The 19117-nt window shown below is 37.9% G+C and overlaps 1 protein-coding gene across 5 annotated transcripts in view; it reads left to right on the top strand.

Annotated features, from left to right (window-relative positions):
- CCDC39 (coiled-coil domain 39 molecular ruler complex subunit) overlaps nt 1-19117 on the top strand; it is a 146957-nt gene that overhangs the window by 72282 nt on the left and 55558 nt on the right. For 3 of the 5 annotated variants that reach the window (XM_084990370.1, XM_021071234.2, XM_021071236.2), the window contains 4 exons: nt 1438-1550; nt 2810-2939; nt 9651-9764; nt 17830-18845. In XM_084990370.1, coding sequence (XP_084846496.1) covers nt 18756-18845 — 90 coding nt within the window. In that variant the 5' untranslated portion in view covers nt 1438-1550; nt 2810-2939; nt 9651-9764; nt 17830-18755. Of the gene's footprint in view, nt 1-1437; nt 1551-2809; nt 2940-9650; nt 9765-17829; nt 18846-18980; nt 19033-19117 lie in introns of those variants that run through there. The other 2 variants (XM_084990371.1, XM_084990372.1) reach the window with 2 other exon arrangements.

Here is a 19117-nt window from a genome sequence, read left to right as displayed (position 1 = left end):
AGCCACAATGGAAACTCCTCAGCCTACCTCTTTAGAGTATGTTTTCTGAAAGGATTCATGGGTTAAACCTCAGGAAAGAACACAAATTAGCTCTGCTTGAGTCACATGCTTCTTCATGAGTTGATGGTTTGTCTGAGGAAATACAGTGATATAACTGACTCAACCTTGTGGTTTAGTGGGACACTGATTGACAGTTCTACCAAAATTCCTCAGAGTGGAGAGGAAATTCTCACCAGGAAAGTTGTCTAACTTTCAGACAAAAACAGTATGCCCACCATACCTTTTCTACCCATTCTCCTTGTCTCCGATATTTCTATCTAGAATATCCTCCATGATATAAGAGAAAATTATTTTTCTAAAATATAGAGTGTATTACATAACTCTCCAAACCTTAAAAGCCTGTACCCTGCTTAGAGAACTTAGTACCAATTTTTTATAGGGCTTCAAATATTCACACTCTTTGACCCCAATCACCTTTTCTTTCTTTCCCACTGTATACCACCAATACTATCTGGTCCTTCAACACATACTATTTTCCCTCTTCTTGCCTTTGCTCAAGCTCTTCTGCTTGGAATGACCTCTTTTTCTACCTTAGCGTGGGGGTAGTAGCCACTTTGTTTTTCTAGGTTGCAAGGGAATTCATTCTTTTGGTCTACCCAGAACTGCCCTTTCTAGGATAACTGCTTCTCTGCCTTTGCAATGATGTATTTATGAAAGCCTTGCCAGTCACTTAGGCCACATAAATAATCATGCTTGTGGCCACAATGATTGACCCAAGGATGAGCAAGAAACCCAAGCTGGGCCAATTGGAGTCCTTCCAAGACTGAAGGTAGGCAAGAAATACTCTTTTCTTCTGAATCATTGCTTTGGCATGGTGTTTAGCACAAAGCCGCCAGTGACCATGTTCTGTAATACAAAGAGAAAGCTCATATCCAATAGGAGACAACGAGGCCAACATGCAAGGAGAATCAGATAAGAGAGGTGGAGAGACTAAGAGAGTCAAGGTGTTCTAGTGCTTGTTCTAATAGTGCCAAACCATAATCTCTGTTTTTCCCTTAAAGTGCTTTAAATTGAGTCTCTGTCACTTGAAAGAAGTAGTCTTCTGGGACTACGTTAAATATTTCCCCTTCTATGCAGCCTTTCTAGACTGTACCCTTATAGGCCTGTTTTATTATACAATTACCATCTGCCTTTTAGAAGGTATAGTTAAATATTTACTTATTCCACTAGGTTCAGTGATTCAGTAACATTTGCCAAATGTTATCATGTTTCCCACTGGGCTAGACTGGGAGCTTGACTCATATCCCACTCGGCACAGAGCCTAGTACACAATAGAGTTTCAAAAAATGTTTATTACATTGAATTGCTAAAGGTCATTCAAATAAGTGTTTTCTTCCCATTGTGCCCAATGACATGTATTTCTTTCTCCATTCCAAGCTCTGTACTGGCAATAGAATCACAAATGATGTACCGTATTTCACTGAAAATGTAATTTTTGAAAATACCTGTAAACAACTGGAGACCGTAAGCTACATTTGAAGCAGAAAAAGGTTAGTTTTCAAATAATGAACTCAAGCCATTTCTATGTCTTACCTCTAAATAGCAGGTACAAATTGGTTTATTTGCATTTTCTTGGTTAATTACACATTTTGGAATGATCTTCCCATGTGGAAGTCATTGATAACAGCATCTAATTCCAGAGACCAAAGTGCCATTAGTTTCATTGAATTGAAGCTTTTTCAGAGGTTGGAGTCAAAGCCTGGGAATTAGAAATCGTGGGTCTTAATTACATCTTTGTCACAGATTGGTTGTTTTCTTGGAAGCATACAACCTCAAAAAATTCAAGTGCCTGTAAAATGAAGATGAGAATCTTTGCCCCCTTCAACATCAGACTTTTATGTGGTTTAATGAAATGTTACCTATACATGGCTTTATATTCCTCTAATGGTGTACATTACTTTCCTGAGCTCTTAGAGTGGCTATTTAGCAACATGGATGAATAGGTAAATTAAGGTCTCTGGTCTAGAGGAAAGCAAAGTCTAGTTGTTTGTAAGGAATGAACAGAAATAGGAAAGGGAAGGACAACAACCTGAACTGGGTGTTCCTATCTACCAACTGGGTGTTGGCAATGGTCTTTACTTATCTTTCATCCTTATTTATGAAATATATAGAGAATATATTTCACCCACAATGAGACCAGATCTCAGACACCTTAAATAATTTTCCTCAGGGTTACAGAGACAACAACAGGATGATGGTCTGTGTGCTGGTCTTTGTAGAATTAATTATGCTGTAAAAAGGCTATGCTTTTGGTTCTGGTCTACTAAGCCATTTACTTATAACATTTAATAAATACTAGGCACCCATTTTAGATATCTTTTCAAAAGTAATGCAGTACATTTTATTATTGTTTAGTATCAGCAATAAATAAGAGGAACTGTGAACTTCAGGGTGTTTTTGCTCTATCAGAATGGCTCATAAATTTTAAAAGTTAGCCCTTGAGTTTGTCTTTAGATGTAGGAATGCTGTGGGCAGTCATTCTCAAATTACAAATTAGGCATCAAATGCACTTGTGAAGCTTATTGAAAAAAACCAACCCTGGGTCCATGTCATATAGACTCTGACTCTGAAGAGAGTGTGTGTGTGTGTTTACATGCTTCTCTCTGAGGTAGGAAGATGGTGATCCAAGAATGACAGGTTTCCCTAGGAGAATAATAAAGCCAGTCCTGGGAGGTGCGTGAGTGTGGGAAACTCTCTGAAATCTGGGTTATATGTACAGTAACCTGAAGTCCCTCGACTCTCTCTCCAGTTGTAGACATTTGTAAATTGGCTTCAGAATCAACCTGTTCATGAAAATTCTGTGGCAGAAACATCACCTGGTGCTGACATGTTATGATCTTTCATCCTGGAGCACGTTGGAGTCAAAACAGCTAACAGAGGTGAGGAAACAGCACTCTGGCTGAATATATGAAGCAGGGAAAGTGAGAATCCTTTGGCAACAAGCCAAAAACTTTACCATTAAGGAGGCTGCACCCCTTTCAACCAAGAGATAAGACAGGATAATACCTTCATGTTTCACTTGGCCAGTTTATAATGTGGCACTCAAAAGGAAGCAGGCCTGTCAAGCTGGTGTCTGCATTATCGGATTTCCCCCACACTACTCCTGCTGTCCCTCATTGTGTCAGAAGTGCATTACTTGTTGGAGCAGTGAGGCTCAACCAACAAGGAGAGTAGGGCTGGGAGGATTATGGTGAAGAGCAGTGAGGCTCAACTAATGTGGGAGTGGAGAGAGGCAGAAAGACATACAACACAAACTCTGCTTTGACTCACATGACCAAATCCAGTTGAAAAGCTTGTTCAGATTTTGGTGTTAACAACTCTATTGGCAAAAGACAGCAAAGGTTTTACCAAAGCTGATTCTTCAGAATTCAGAGAAAACAGTGTTGGAAGTATGTAAATACTATTTTTAATTTGTTTTATTGAAAAGAGGTGTGTGTGTGTGGGGGCATTCTCATTTATTTCTCCCTATACTGGCGTGGAAACATGGAAGTCTCTCTTGTAAATGGCCATAGAGTAATATAGGATAAAGCTATTTCACTGATATTTTTCTTGTCCATAACACACTGAATTTAATCTGATAATTCTCTTCTTAGGGAAACTGGCAATAGTCAAACAATATAGCATGGGTGTCTGATGTAGGGTATATGAGGGTCCACAGCTTAATCTGAGACTGTATGTAAAAGTCTGTATGCAAAAGCACATAGTCTGTGACATAATTAAAACAAGTATACATTGATTATGGATTCTGAATAGTTCATAATATCATTATTAATCAGTATTGGTGTAGTCACTACACTGATTATGAAAATTGTCCTTAGACAACCATAGGGATAATTTATAATATTGAAGTGTAACAAGTTTAAGTGGATCAGATCATAGATGATGCTTTGCTTTTTCTCATCTCCTTCTTAAAGAAAAATTTAAATCCTTCAGGTGAGAACACCTGAAGAAAGTGCATGGTAGCATTTACTAGAGAATCTCAAATTTAAAATGAACACTTTTAAAATGAACACTAAACAGTAATAAACAGTAGCAATAAAACAGCTACCCTACTAAGTAACTACTATGTACCTGACATAGTGGTGTTTTACAAAAAAGTCATTGGGCTTAATGCTAAATGCAATTAGTATCCCCATTTTACTGATGAGGAAATTGAGACCTAAAGAGTTCAGATTCACACAGCTAAAATAGGTGGTAGATTTAGGAATGGAAGCTATAGAGCCTGATCCCTGGAACCTGGCTTTTAACCATGACTCTATCCTAGAACCATAAACACCTTCAGCATAACCCACAGATGTAGCAAGAGGAGTTAAATGGCTTGTCATATTGATGGGTCTAGGGTGAAGTTTTCTGAATTCATAAATTAGGGTTGTTCAGTAGATCATGTAACTTCATTAAAGCAAATCAAGTAATCCTCCTTTCTTGCTAGCCTGTTAATAAAAGATGGACCAGGGAGACTAGATTTCCATATAAACTTTGTTCTAAGCATGGTTGTTCATATAAATTCATATAATGTAAGCACCATCCCACTGTCAAAAAGACCACAGAGAAACCTTATTGCAATATCTTTAGGTTACTTTTAAATTAAGAATTGCTATTTAGAAAAAAAATATACTTTTCCTGTTTAAAAAAAAGAAAGAAAAATACAGATATACTCAAGGAAAAAATCACTCATCCATAACCTTATCACTGTTAATTTTGTTGTTCTTGTATTCTGTTAATGTTTTTGTGCCCCCCAAATAAATTTGTTTTTAAATAAAAGTTAGATAAACCATAATATTATTTACTGTCTTGTAAATGTATCAATATATGATTCAGCAGCCACAACCTAGCTCTGCATCTTATGAATTGTGAAACTTTAGGAAAACTGTTTATTTTCTAAGTGTCTCAATTTGCTTTTTTGTAAAACAGAGATAATGTTACCGTAAAGGTTTATTTTTAATATATGAAAGATGCTTAGGGCAGTGCCTGGCACATATTATATAGATGTTTGCTAAATAAAAAGATAAATACTGAAGAAAAGATCATACCTTTTTAAGGATTCTGATATTACCACATTACCTTCCAGAAAGATTCTGCCAATTTATATGTTGACAGCAGCATGTGAGTGGAGTACCCATTTTCCTGCTCCCATGGCAGCATGGTTAAGAGCATGGGAGGTTAGGCCAAAATCTGGCTCCATTTCCCAGTAGCCATCTTATTTTGGGAAAGTTACTTGACCAGGCTAAGCTTCACTTTCTTTTTCTGTAAAATGGGAGTGACAATAAATACCTACTTTTAAAGATTGTTGTGAAGATGAAGTGAGAAAATGTGATTAGCACAGTGCCTTACATAGTGAAAGGGATCAATAAATGCTATTAGTCTAGATGCTGTCCCTCCATTTTAGAGAGGAGAAAAATTAGGACCAGAAATTATGTCATCCGTGTCTGAAGAACTAAGGTAACAGGTCAAAATGATACAGGAAGTCCAGTGAGAAGGATGTTTCTGGTTCTAGGTGATACATTTTTTGTGCCTGGTTAATAATATGGATATCTTTAAAAAAATATTTCCAGGATGCCTTTCTGTGGCTAGTGCTCAGCATATGTTAATTAGTAACATGGATAATGGCACAGAAATTATGCTTATTAAGCCTGCCAGTGTGAGGGGCGGGGGGGGGGAGAGTGCAAGAACTTGGTCTTCAAAGAAAGAATCATAAGAAAATATGATTCTACCAGGAAAAGCGATAGTAGTCTCTTGAAAAGATAAATCAGTTGCCCAAGCATCGGGTGGGAAATGAGTGATTATTTTCAAACCAAGCAGCAAAATTCTATTGGCCAGTCTGTGCAAAACAACATATGATGAATGTAATTCTACAGATTTAGTTAACCTAAAAGACATGAGGATATAGACCAAGAACTGAGTGGGTATCCTGCTCTTTTTGGGCACCACTGATCAGCATCATAGATAGTAACAATATGGGACTGGGTTCGTTAATTAGAAATGGTCTTGCACAGCGCAGGAGGAGGAGGAGACCTACATTACACGTGGCTGAAAAGATAAAAGAAACTAGCATCATTCACTTTGAGGAATTTGTCAGACATTATTATTTATTTATTTATTTTTTAATACAGGCAAGACTCTCTTTTAGAGGAAAGTGTTCAGTTGTTTATTTCTACCGAGATTAGAACTATTGGAAGTGGGTCTTCAAATTGCAGCATGAAAGATTTAAGTTAGAATGACTGAAAAAATTATTAGTAGTGTGAACTATAAAACATTACAGATATTTACCACGTAGAGCTATGGTAATCTTTTCAGAATTATTTAAAATAAGATTTTTTTATATTAGTTTCCAATTATTTTAGTGAATCTTAACTAAGGGCAGGAAGATAGGTTGGGTAGACTCTCAAGGTTCTTTTCTATGATTTGATGATAAAAAAGACTTGATCCTATAAAGATTGCTCTGGCTTCTTTTCTATTGCAGACACCCAAGGAACAGCTGTTGCCTTGACAACAAGGGACAGTCTTAGGTTCCTCATATGCTAATAGGAAAACGGCCAATTTTCTTGTTCATAAAAGAAAACTGTTGGTTAATGTGTGCATCTCTTTCTCTCTCTCCCCTACCCCTCTCTCTTTCGCTCTCTTTCTCGTACCATTACTAGCCACCCTTACATGAACCTCAGAGAGAGGTAGAGTTAAAAGACGATGAGAAAGAGTGTGAAATAGTTTGTATTTTCTGAAATCCTCACTGAAACTAAAAAACTAATTGACAAAAGAGTTTGGAGTGAGATAATGCTATGGGAATAACAAGAAACCAGCATTCAGTGTACAGAAAAGAAAAGCAATGGATGGCATAAAATTCTTAGAATGTGGGCAGACACACTGAGCAGATTCCAATAGGTAAGACTCAATATACCTTCACTGATATCCCAACATGGGATGACAATCACCACTTACAACAACTCAGGTACATGTATATGGGCTTCATCCACTTTTAATTAAACTGAGTAAACTGTATATATAGATCTAGCTTTACATAGGATTTATGTGAATAATACTACAGAACATAGCAGAAGAATAGCAATTACTCCACACACAATTCACTAAAGTAATAAGCAGCAATTAGTTCCCCCAGGGCAAAAACCATAGAATAACCCCTGCTTTCTCCTTTGCTATCTGAAATGTAGCCAGATGCAGGCTAGGAAACAGACTGACAGCTGATAAAAAGTACTTTGAGTAAACCTACCCATATATTATGTGGAGAGCTATAGCTCATTGAATTAAAACAGGCCACCTCTCTGCAGTGTCTCTTAAAACCTCAGCTATAAAAAAGCCCAATGGAGTAGTGCTTTTTCCATATAGCAGCATAGAAGGTTCAAACTGCAGCCCTATACCAGACTTTTTTTATACTGCACTCACTCAGATGGTGTGTATAGTATCATGAAAAACACACGTTTCCCTACCTTTTTCTACATAGTGGTTATATAGTGAGTATGTTTTTTCATTTGCTCTTTCACCACTGCCCATTACCTTCCAAGGATTTTTTTTTTTTTTTTTTTTTTTTTTTGCCAGGGGTGGAGGCGTGGGTATTATAGTTGTTAAGCAAGTATTTTTCTTCTGATTATAAAAATAATTCATGCTCACTATAAAAAATATGAAAAAGTTCACAAAAGAACAAAGAAGGAAGTGAAAGAATCTTTGTATTATTTTGAAGAGCAGCACTGAAAGCAAAGAAGGCTGATATCAGTATTTTTGTTGGGATAGCATAAGACACAGGCTATTATTTCCTTCCTGTTTTCTTTCTTTATCTTTTGGTGCCTGCCTCGGACCCTGGAGAATAAGAACACTCTGATGGTGTGCACAAACTTGCAGTTACCTGTGGGTGATACTATCTATTATATTCTGATGATTTAGCAGATGGTTGTCAAGCACGTGGGAGAATACATAAGGTTTGAAAGGCTAAGCAAAACCATATTCACACTTTGAGAATATAATCTTAAGGAAGTTCTGAAAACTTTTCTACTGGTGACACAATATTGCCGTCAGATTTTGAAGCTAGCTTTCCTTACCCCAAGCCCACTGGTCCCTGATATTCCCCACAGAATGGGAAGACCATCCTGTGGCCTGTGGTTGGTCCAACTTTTAAACAGTCTCAAAGTTTTTTTTGTCTTTTTGCCATTTCTTGGGTTGCTCCCACAGCACATGGAGGTTCCCAGGCTAGGGGTCAAATCGGAGCTGTAGTCGCCGGCCCACAGCAACGTGGGATCCGAGCCGAGTCTGCAACCTACACCACAGCTCACAGCAATGCCAGATCCTTAACCCACTGAGCAAGGCCAGGGATCGAACCCGCAACCTCATGGTTCCCAGTTGGATTCGTTAACCACTGAGCCACCACGGGAATTCCAAATCAGTCTCAAAGTTTCTGCCTCTTTTCTCTCTCCCTATTTCAGATTCTCATTACTGACCTCTTTTCCATTCATCTCTGCCATTTAAAATCATCAATGTATCTCTATTGTCTATAAGAAAATATTCTTGTGACATGGTACCTTTTAGTTCTCTCTGCCTCATTTCATGTTACTCTTCCAGACAAATGCTGCTCTCAAAAGCGACCCCATTCCCCATTCAGCAATGTTGAACTACTTGTAATTTCTCACTTCCCTCCACCTCCCAGGCACAATATTTTCCACACTGTTGACTTTTTATTTTTATTCTTTTTACCTGGAATACACTTTCACCTCAGCTTTTCACCAGGAACCTTTGTATCCTCTTCTTTCAAGTTTCAGATAAGACCTTATTCTAATGGCATGACTGTTTTGTCCCTGATATCCTCCCACCTGGAGACAGGCATGCTTCTGTGATGGGTCCTGGTAGCTCTGCCATACTATGTGCACTTGGTATGCTTTAGCTTATTTAACAAAAGCTCTGGAAGGCAGCATCCTACTATAGTTTTGCTCACTGATACATGTCCCTATCACTTACTTCAGAGATAATGTCATACATTAAGTTCTCAATGAGTATATGATGAATGAATGAGTGAATGAATGAATGAATATCACAGTATGCCTAGTGCTGGGGAGCCATCAACTAGACACTTACTGACTTATACTGCTTACAGTGTAATAAGAGGACTCAGAAAAGTAAAAAGAGGAAATGCCAAGATCGATGCCAGGAGAAGTGTATGTAGATCAGAGAAGGTTGACATCAGCTGGGAAAATATGGGGAGCGTGCCCAGGCAGACGCATCAGAGGTGCTAAGACTTGACATGAGAGAGAACTTGAAGGAAACAAATTCATTCTTTGTGAAGTGAAGAAGAGAGGACAAGAGACTGGGAGGGAGCAGGGCCAGCTCACAAGGGCCTTATAAGCCAGGTTAGGGAGGCCATGGAGAGCTGTGGGGGAGTTTTGTGGAGGGGGATGACATGCTGAGATTTGAGGGTTAGAAAAATCATTTTGGCTGAGGTGCGGAGACGGTGTTAGATCAATTATGGAGATAGTTACCAGTTAGGAGGTGGCTTCTGTGGTTGGTTTCTCCATTTGATGGTAAACTGCTTGAGGAAAAGAATAATAACTTTTTCAATTCTGTAAATTAAGGGCTTAGGCCAGTGTTTTTCCTAGGAATGAAGAACTCTACATACATCAATTATAATACCTCAGAAAAACAAAAATAAAAAAGCCACTTCCTTTAAGAAGTTGCATCCCCTGTGGCTCATCTAGTCATTGGATCTCCAGGTAAGCTAGTTATACAAAGGATATTTACTGCCATCTCCACCTTGACCTTGCTCCCAGTAGATACATGGATTGGTTTATATAACCTTACCTTGCCTATAGTATAACTGACCATTTAAATTGTTTTTTCTTTTACTATTTTTTGGAGGGAGGGTTCATCAAGATGTCATTTCTGGATTAAGATCATGGCTTTTCCATGTTCTATAACCCACCTAAAAATAATCCATGCAATTCTGTCTCTTTGAGTTTATTCAAAAACTGGTGAGAGAATTAATGAAAATATGAGTGAAGGAAAGCAAAAGTGACAAAATAGTTATCTGAAAGGTTACTCTGACTTCCCTGTATTTGTATTAGAATCTAGTCATTAAAGTGATATAATTCACTGAATAAAACCATTTTGTTAAGCCTTTGGTCAGCAGATTATTAGTACCTATATTATGTATAGAACTCATCTAAAATTAGTGATTACAGCTCTCATTTTTCTTTTGATACAATGCAAAGAGTAAAAGAATTTTCAAAGTATATGAAAGGACTTTGTGAAATTGCCTCACAGTTAAGTCAATCAAAATTTAATACAATAAATAAAATGTTCTAATTTTTATATTAGTAGTTGATGTCTCTTTATCCTTATTTCATAATACAATGACACTTTAAGAGCATTATAAATTTATGAGCTAGTAGCATATTACAAATCTACAAAGATAAAAGAGGTGAGAAAATTGATAACTTTGGATTCAGATTATATGTCAAGTTTATTATATGTTTTTAATAAATAAGTAATGTAAATTACCTGTTTGAAGGTTGCTGGGTGATAGGTTTTATTTTTGCTGATACCTAGAGTCTCTGCTTTGCTAAAGCTTTCAGTCTTTCATGATTCACAGTGAAACATTAATTTGGATGCTTAATCACTGATACAAAAACAAACTTTGTTAATAAAATTTCATATACCTAAGTTTTTTTAGCATATGTGATCTTCTAAAATGGTTAATTTACATGTTGATATATCCATGACAATCTTGAAATTTCATTGTTAATTATTATCATTGTTATGGTTGTTTCACAATAATGGTAGCTAACTGTTTAGAAGAATAAGAGGGACTCTGATTTTGCATCTGGATGTTTTCAATGGAATGACACAGAGTTCTGTGTGACACTAAAGATTTTGTCATTTTAGAGTGAGAATGAGCTGAGGGGGAAGAAAAATGCTGTTAATAGATTGTTAGGTTGTTATTTGGGCCACAGTTATTTCTGGAGGGGTTTCTTTTTAAGTACGTCTTTAGTGCTGAACCCAGAGATTTGGCTCAGATGTCAGGAATAATGAGCTTCATTATAATAGTAGACCTTGATGAGAGTTCTGGCTAAAAAAGAAAGAAAATATTGAAAAAAAGAAAAAAAAGGCATTTGTGGTACTTTACATATACAGACATGTAGCACCATCTACTGGATTAGAATAAATGAATAAAATCTGTAAAATATATGTTTCCACTAGCAAAAGTATGAAACTATGACTATCAAAGCTTCCTATAGTATTGGTTTAGCCATTTCTTTTGATTTTGAGGATTGTTTTACTGGAAGATTAAAATGCTTTGCTATATAGGGCCTTCTTTCCCCCTTTGTCCTTGCCACTAGGAAATAGTCACAGAAAATTGTTAGCTATTATTTTAGGTTACCCACCTAAACAATTGATTTTATAGGTATACATACACATGTGGATCTGCACTCACATCCGACTGTACCAAACTAAATTATGTAGTTTTTTTTACAAGGCAGTGGTTGCCATGGGCAAAATAAATTTTGTGAATGTAATTTCCCAGAAAAGGATATTAGAAAGCCTGTAATTAAGGAAGACTTTTCTCTACTTTTTCTCTGCATAGAAAAGTTTTGCTATTGTTGTTTTTCCTAGGGCTGCACCTGCAGCATATGGAGGTTCCCAGGCTAGGGGTCAAATCAGAGCTATACCTGCTGGCCTGCACCACAGCCACAACAATGCAGGATCCGAGCTGAGTCTGGGACCTACACCACAGCTCACGGCAACGCCAGATCCTTAACCCACTGAGCTTAGTGAGGCCAAGGATCGAACTCACAACCTCATGGTACCTAGTCGGATTCGTTTCTGCTGCACCACGACGGGAACTCCAAAAATGTTTTGTTTAAATATAGCAATGGCCCTCATTAGCAGGAGAAATAAATCTTTAAAAATAATCCATCCATTGATTCATCAATATTAATCGAGGGATTGCTATGTTCCAGCAACAATGATAAAAACATTGAAAAAAAAAAGGAACAATGATTTCAGAAATATTGCATGATATTTGGCTGTGAGGTAAGTGTTCTTTTGTAAAGACATCCATCTCTTTCATTAACTGAGTAGCCAATTATCCAATATAGCCTTGCAAAATATTGGATATTAAGATATTAACCACTAAAAACCTGTTTCATATAGGGAAAGAAACTGTGGAACAGGACAATTATAAGACCTTTCTGACCTTCTTCCAGTGAGACTGTTATCTCGTTATTCAAGTCATTATCTATTTCATAATAAAATGCATTTCCTCATGAAGAACTGAGTACCTGAGCAATAGCAGTGTAAAAGCCTTGCATACTGCTGAAGTACATGTAGTAGCCAGGGGCAATCTTGGAAGTTCTAATTCTGCTCTGAATGTAGTCATATACAACTATATTAAGAGCGAATTACATAAAATAAAATGTGAAAAAAAGGAGAAATTTACTATATTTCTGGTAGGAAGACAACACAATAAAAGTTTCATTTCTTCTTAAATTGTTATACATATTCAAGGAAATTTCTGTGAAAACCCCTAGGGATTTTTGACCCTTTTTGAATTTTGTGACTTAATTGCAAGGAAGCTTTTGTACTTTCTCATAAGAATAGTTGTGATGAATGTGAAAGATGGTGTTAGAGCCTACCTTATTAAGAAGCTTTGTTACTCATAACAGTGTGGTGTTTTTGTAGGGATAGATGAAAAAATTGATGAAATACCAGACGTGCAGAAACATATCATTGTACATGTGGGAATTTAGTATTAAAAAAAGACATTTTATTTATTTTATTTTTTGTCTTTTTAGGGCCATACCTGAGGCATATGGAAATTCAAATTTCATAGGGGTCAAATCAGAGCTGTAGCTGCTGGTCTACATCACACCCACAGCAACATGAGATTCAAACCATGTGTGCAACCTACACTACAGCTCATGGCAACACTGGATCCTTAACCCACTGAGCAAGGCCAGGGATCAAACCTGCATCCTCATGGATGCTAGTCAGCTTCATTTCTGCTGAGCTATGATGAGAACTCCTAAAAAAGGACATATTTTAAACCAAAGGAGTGAGATAGACTGTTTAACAAATGGCCTTTGGAAAATTCCTATTTGTTCTGAAAAAGAACTATGAATCTATTTGCCCTCATGCGCAAATATAAATTTTATGTACATTAAAAATTTAATATAGGTATATAATTATAAAAGTACTAGAAAAAAAATCTATATATACATATTTTAATAAATATAAATGTTAATGAATATTAAATTTTAATATTAATTTAACATCAATGTAAAATTTAATATATTTTAATAAGATTGTATAGTTTATAAAATATATATAAATAAGTATAACATGTTTTATAAAACTAAACATACACCTATTGTATGGTCAGCAATTGTTCTCCTTGGTATTTATTCAGAAAAATAAAAACAGATGTCCTTGAAAAGACTTGTACTGAGAGTACATGTTAATAATTCTGAAACAATTTAAAGGTACTTTGGAGTTAAATAAGTAAATGGATGATGGATAGTGGGAGCAAGGTTTCTGTCAGAGGAAATTTTCTTTTTCTTTCTTTTCTTTCTTTCTTTCTTTTTTTCTTTTCTTTTCTTTTCTTTTCTTTTTTTTTCTTTCTTTCTTCCTTCCTTCCTTCCTTCCTTCCTTCCTTCCTTCCTTCCTTCCTTTCTTTCTTTCTTTCTTTCATCTTTTTGTCTTTTCTAGGGCTGCACCTGCGGCATATGGAGGTTCCCAGGCTAGGAGTCTGATCGGAGCAGTAGCCGCTGGCCTATGCCAGAGCCACAGCAACTCGGGACACAAGCTGTGTCTGTGACCTACACCACAGCTCACAGCAACACCGGATCCTTAACCCACTGAGCAAGGCAGGGATTGAACCCACAACCTCATGGTTCCTAGCTGGGTTTGTTAACCACTGAGCCATGATGGGAACTCCCAGAAAGAAATTTTAAAATAAATAAGAGAAGGCTAGAATGCACTCTGTGGTACTGGATTGGAGTAGAGATATCAGCATGTACTGATGTTTGGCCTATACAGATAGATATAAAGACAACTGTAGATATGTATGAATTCTTGGATGAATATACACATATATCATCTGATTTTGTCTGCTGAGAGGGCCCAGAAGCAATGGCAATCCAGTAAGAGCCAACATGCCCAGAGTCCAGATCTTGGTTTTTAAATGCTATTCTCTAATAAAAGGAACCAAAGCTCCTTGGAGAAATGGCTAATTCTCAGGCAGTGTTAGGGAAAATACAAGGTGAGTCTAGAGCATTTGCAGGCCAGAAAGTAAGGAGAAGCTCAAAAAACAAAAAAATGAGAGTTCCCATCGTGGCGCAGTGGTTTGATCCCTGACCTTGCTCAGTGGGTCAAGGATCCGGCGTTGCCGTGAGCTGTGGTGTAGGTCGCAAACGCGGCTCGGATCCCCCGTTGCTGTGGCTCTGGCGTAGGCCGGTGGCTACGGCTCCGATTCGACCCCTAGCCTGGGAACCTCCATATGCCACAGGAGTGGCCCAAGAAATGGCAAAAAGAAAACAAACAAACAAACAAACAAACAAAAAACAAACCCAAAAAGATGAAGGCATGTCAAAGAGATATAGGGACCAATGGTCAAAGCTAGAACAAATCGGGTACCAAAATAGCAGAGTTTGGATTATAATCCAAAGTATAAAATAGGGAGTTTACTTTGTGGTGCAGTGGAAACTGGAAACAAATCCAGCTAGCATCCATGAGGATGCAGGTTCGATCCCTGGCCTCACTCAGTAGTGTTGCCATGAACTGTACTGTAGGTTGCAGATGCGGCTTGGATCCTGCATGGCTGTGGCTATGGTGTAGGCTGGCAGCTGCAGCTCTGAGTCAGCCCCTAGCCTGGAACTTCCAAATGCTGCTTGTGTGGCCCTAAAAAGCCAAAACAAAAACAAAAAACCAAAGTATAAAATAAATGTGAGTCCATTGTAATATAAATAACTGAATAAATAAATAAATAAATGGAGAGAGATAATATTACTTACAGAAAATTTTCAAATAATATATATGTAGATATTCTCTCTTTGGGAAGTAGAGTGTAATCTCCCTCCTTGAGGGCATACTGAACTCAGTGAATCATTTAGAGTATGGAAGGGGAAATAGTAGCTTTACAATGGGGAAAACTGGCAAATGCTATCTTAACAGAATAGTCACAGTTAAAATCACCAGTAATGCTGCCATGATACCATTATGAACGCTTTGGTGTGATGTGATGAGAAGTGTATTTCACTTCTGTAGTTTTCTTCCCCCAAACCCAGAATTCCAGACTATGCCCAGGGAAGAGTCCCCTGGCAGCCTTCCATAGCTCCCACCTCTTGGGCAATTTGGCAACAGAGTGCCCCACTGAGACACTCAAAGGAGAAATATTTAAGGGGCCCATATCTGTTTTCACAGAACAGACAAAATAGGTGAATTTGGAGCTGAAAGGCAACAAATTGTAAATACAGCAAATGTAGCATAATATAGTTCCTTTCCACTTACTTGAAGTTTTAAAAGAGAAGCAAATAATTTATGATAGAGAAAATATCAGAACAGTAAATTGCCTCTAGGGGATTAGGGGAGATGGGAGTAGGACTCACTGGAAAGAAGCAAGCAGAAACTTTTTAGGGTAGTGCTACCTTTCCACATCTTGAGAGTAGTTTAGATTAACCAGGTGTTTGCATTTGTCAAAATTCAAGACTTGTATATTTTGTTTTGTTTTGTTTTGTCTTTTTAGGGCCACATCCATGGAATATGGAGGTTCCCAGGCTATGGGTCCAATTGGAGCTGTAGCCGCTGGCCTGCACCACAGTCACAGCAACTTGGGTCCCAGCCGTGTCTGTGACCTACACCACAGCTGACAGCAATGCCAGATCCTTAACCCACTGAGTGAGGCCGGGGATCAAACCCAAGTCCTCATGGGTACTAGTTGGGTTCGTTAATCATTGAGCCATGATGGGAACTCCAAGACTTGTATATTTGGGAATGATATAGTAAAAGAGTAACATCTACTTTAGCATTTGGGGATTAAATTGATTATTTCACAATCAGTGATAAAGCTTATAAAACTCTGGGTTTTGTTTTCAAATCTAGATCTGAATGAATGCAAAGAGAGTTATTATCTGGAAGTTGTAAAATTAAAAAAGTAGGAATTGGATGATATGGAATGCTGTGGTGATGATGGGGAGAAGAAGGGATATTGTTTAAAGGCACAATGTAGAATTTGGAGACTGCACGGACATTTTGTCCAAAATTAAACAATTGTATAATGGACATCCTGAAATCGAAGAAATAGAAGACTCGAGATATGGGAAACAGAATTCTTTGCATGGATTTGGCTGCTAAAGTTATGTCCTTGGGGCCTAAGTGTGTACCCAGCAAAGACAGCTGCAGTCATGCATTTGGCAGCCATAGCTGACACTGCGAGGGATGGATCAACAGATTGGCACAGGCCAAGGCAGCTGCCTCAGTATTCACATTTTAAAATAATCATTTAAAAAAGGGACATTGCCACATTTTAAAAGAATCATTTAAAAAAGGGACATTGCCATAACATATAACTTTCAAGTATAAGTAACTATATGCTATATTTTTCTTTTCTCTTTCTTTCTTTCTTTCTTTCTTTCTTTCTTTCTTTCTTTCTTTCTTTCTTTCTTTCTTTCTTTCTTTCTCTGTCTTTCTTTCTTTCTTTCTTTTTTTTTTTTTTTTAAGGACCGCACTTGTGGCACATGGAGGTTCCCAGGCTAGGAGTGGAATCAGAGCTGTACCCACCAGCCTACACTACAGCCACAGCAATGCCGGATCCGAGCTGCGTCTGTGACCTACACCACAGCTCACAGCAATGCCAGATCCTTAACCCACCAAGAGAGGCCAGGGATCGAACCTGCATCCTCATTAATACTAGTCAGATTCATTTCTGCTGAGCCACCATGGGAACTCCTATGTTATCTTAATATATGCTGGATATTAATATTTTCATTAGTAGGGATGACTAAGCTCTTATGAAAGATGATCTTCTATAGGGTTATTTAAGCTGTAAAAGTTCATTATTCCATATAGGTCAAAATTCCCTCTACAAGCAGAGTCTTTCTTTCGACCACCTCGGAAATTTAGGCATTACAGAAGTGGAGAATACAATGCCTTGCTAACTGTACTGTCTGAAAACACTATTTTTTAAGTCCATAAGATTAAACATGGAAAAACATGTAAGCACAGAGACAAAGCCACAAAAGAGGATTTCGAAAAGCAAGTTGATAAAAAGATATTTTCAAGACATTTGAGGAAATATGAATTTGAAAAATATTGATGAGATATTTTGATATTGTTAATTCTTTTAGATGTGATAATGATATTGTGTTTATGTTAGAAAACATTAAACGTTAAACAGTGGTGCATGCTCAAGTATTTACTGGTGAAATGTTATGATGTCTGTGATTTACTTTAAAAATGTTACAGCAAAAGATATAGATGAAGCTAATATGGCAAAAAATGCATGTTAAATCAGGGTGTGAGTATATGGGGGTTCATTATACTCTGCTCTCTATTCTTACATATATTTAAACTTTTTATAATAAAAAGTTTAACAACAAACAGGTAAAATAAAATTCAAAAAGGCAAAAAAACCTACAGAAAGTTGATTATTTAATAAGCACAGTTAAATTGATCCTCACGATGCAGTGGTAGAGAGTATTCCAGCCAAGAACACCCCTCATGCACCTCTGGGAGCCTCAGTTTAATTATCTAGAAAATGAAGGATTGTTTTGTCCTTTTCAGTTTGGAGAAGCTGTACTGCACAGGCCGTAAACTTAAACCCTACAGTTGCCAAGCTGGTAATTGGAATGAGTGAATTGGTGAAGTGCTTGCGAGTCTAAAGGGGGCGCCTCTTCAGCTGAATAATGCCTTTTGATAATGTGGGCTGTGTTTTCTAGCCTTTTTCGAGATTAGGAAGAAATACAAGTTTTTATGTTAAATTAAAGATTTGTAAATGTCAACAAATGAAAATGTGGAGAAAATAAAGGTGTAGCAACTCTGCGCTGCAAGTTTACCATTTCTGTGCGGTTCATGACTGAGGTCAGCTAGGACTTTGCAGTGGGTCTGAACATTGTGAGGAAGAGCAGAAGTTAAAAACAGACGAAGATTAAAATATCCAACAATGATTCGAGGGAGTGAATTCTGCTTCAAAATACCTGTCTACCTCAGCCTACGAGATTCCATCTACTAATGAAACTCAACCGACACTTGAAAACCCGGTTTATTTCATTAGCCCTCATCTTCCGCCTGCTGTCTCAGCTAAGTAGCTCAACGCGGTTCCCGGGAGATGGCGGGCGTCACCGATTTTTACACCACCCGGGACCATCAATGGGATTATCTGGAGTCGCACTTTGAAGGACTGTTATGCCGGCACCTAGCAACACCAACGAACCTCTGGAGTAATAAGTTGATTGGCTTCTACGGCTGCTCAAGAAGAAAAAACTGCCCTGGATTCAGGGAAGGAGTTCTCAACCGGAAGTTTTGCCTCGGGATTTGAGCACTTCCTGCTTGGTAACTAAGGGCGCGAAACGGTTGCTAGAACTCCGGTAGCAACTACCTCTGAGCTTTGCAGAGTTCTTGGGTTTGCCTCAGGTGCAGCTCACAAGCGGTACGCGAAAGTGGATCTTTCCTCGGCACCTTTTCTGAGATTCCCCTATCCGTTTGTCATCATGAGTAGTGAGTTCTTGGCGGAGCTGCATTGGGAGGATGGGTTCGCCATCCCGGTGGCGAACGAGGAGAACAAGATACTTGAAGATCAGGTGAGGATCGGGTGAAGAAGACGAGGGAGGAGGGGTTTGTGTTGGGGGACGTCTTCTGATTGGCAGGAATACCCCAACCCTTTTATTTCTTTCCGTACCTTCCCTAATCCCATCTCTTGCTGGTCTACCTCTCCCTGGCACCATCTCCTCCCTTACCTGCCAGCCCTTTTAGGTATTCGCTAAGCGTGTAAGTAAGTAAATAAATACTGAAACGATAATTGATATTCACGACTATAAGCCTGAATCTTTACCCTCTCCTCTTCCACTCCATG

This window comes from Sus scrofa, chromosome 13 (assembly GCF_054392235.1).
Source record: "Sus scrofa isolate SSC_HxYL_T2T_F1_AM1 chromosome 13, Sscrofa_HxYL_maternal_Yorkshire_Landrace_v2.0, whole genome shotgun sequence".
NCBI lineage: Eukaryota > Metazoa > Chordata > Mammalia > Artiodactyla > Suidae > Sus > Sus scrofa.
Note: the sequence above shows the minus strand (reverse complement) of the source record. Positions and strands in the feature narration are given on the sequence as shown.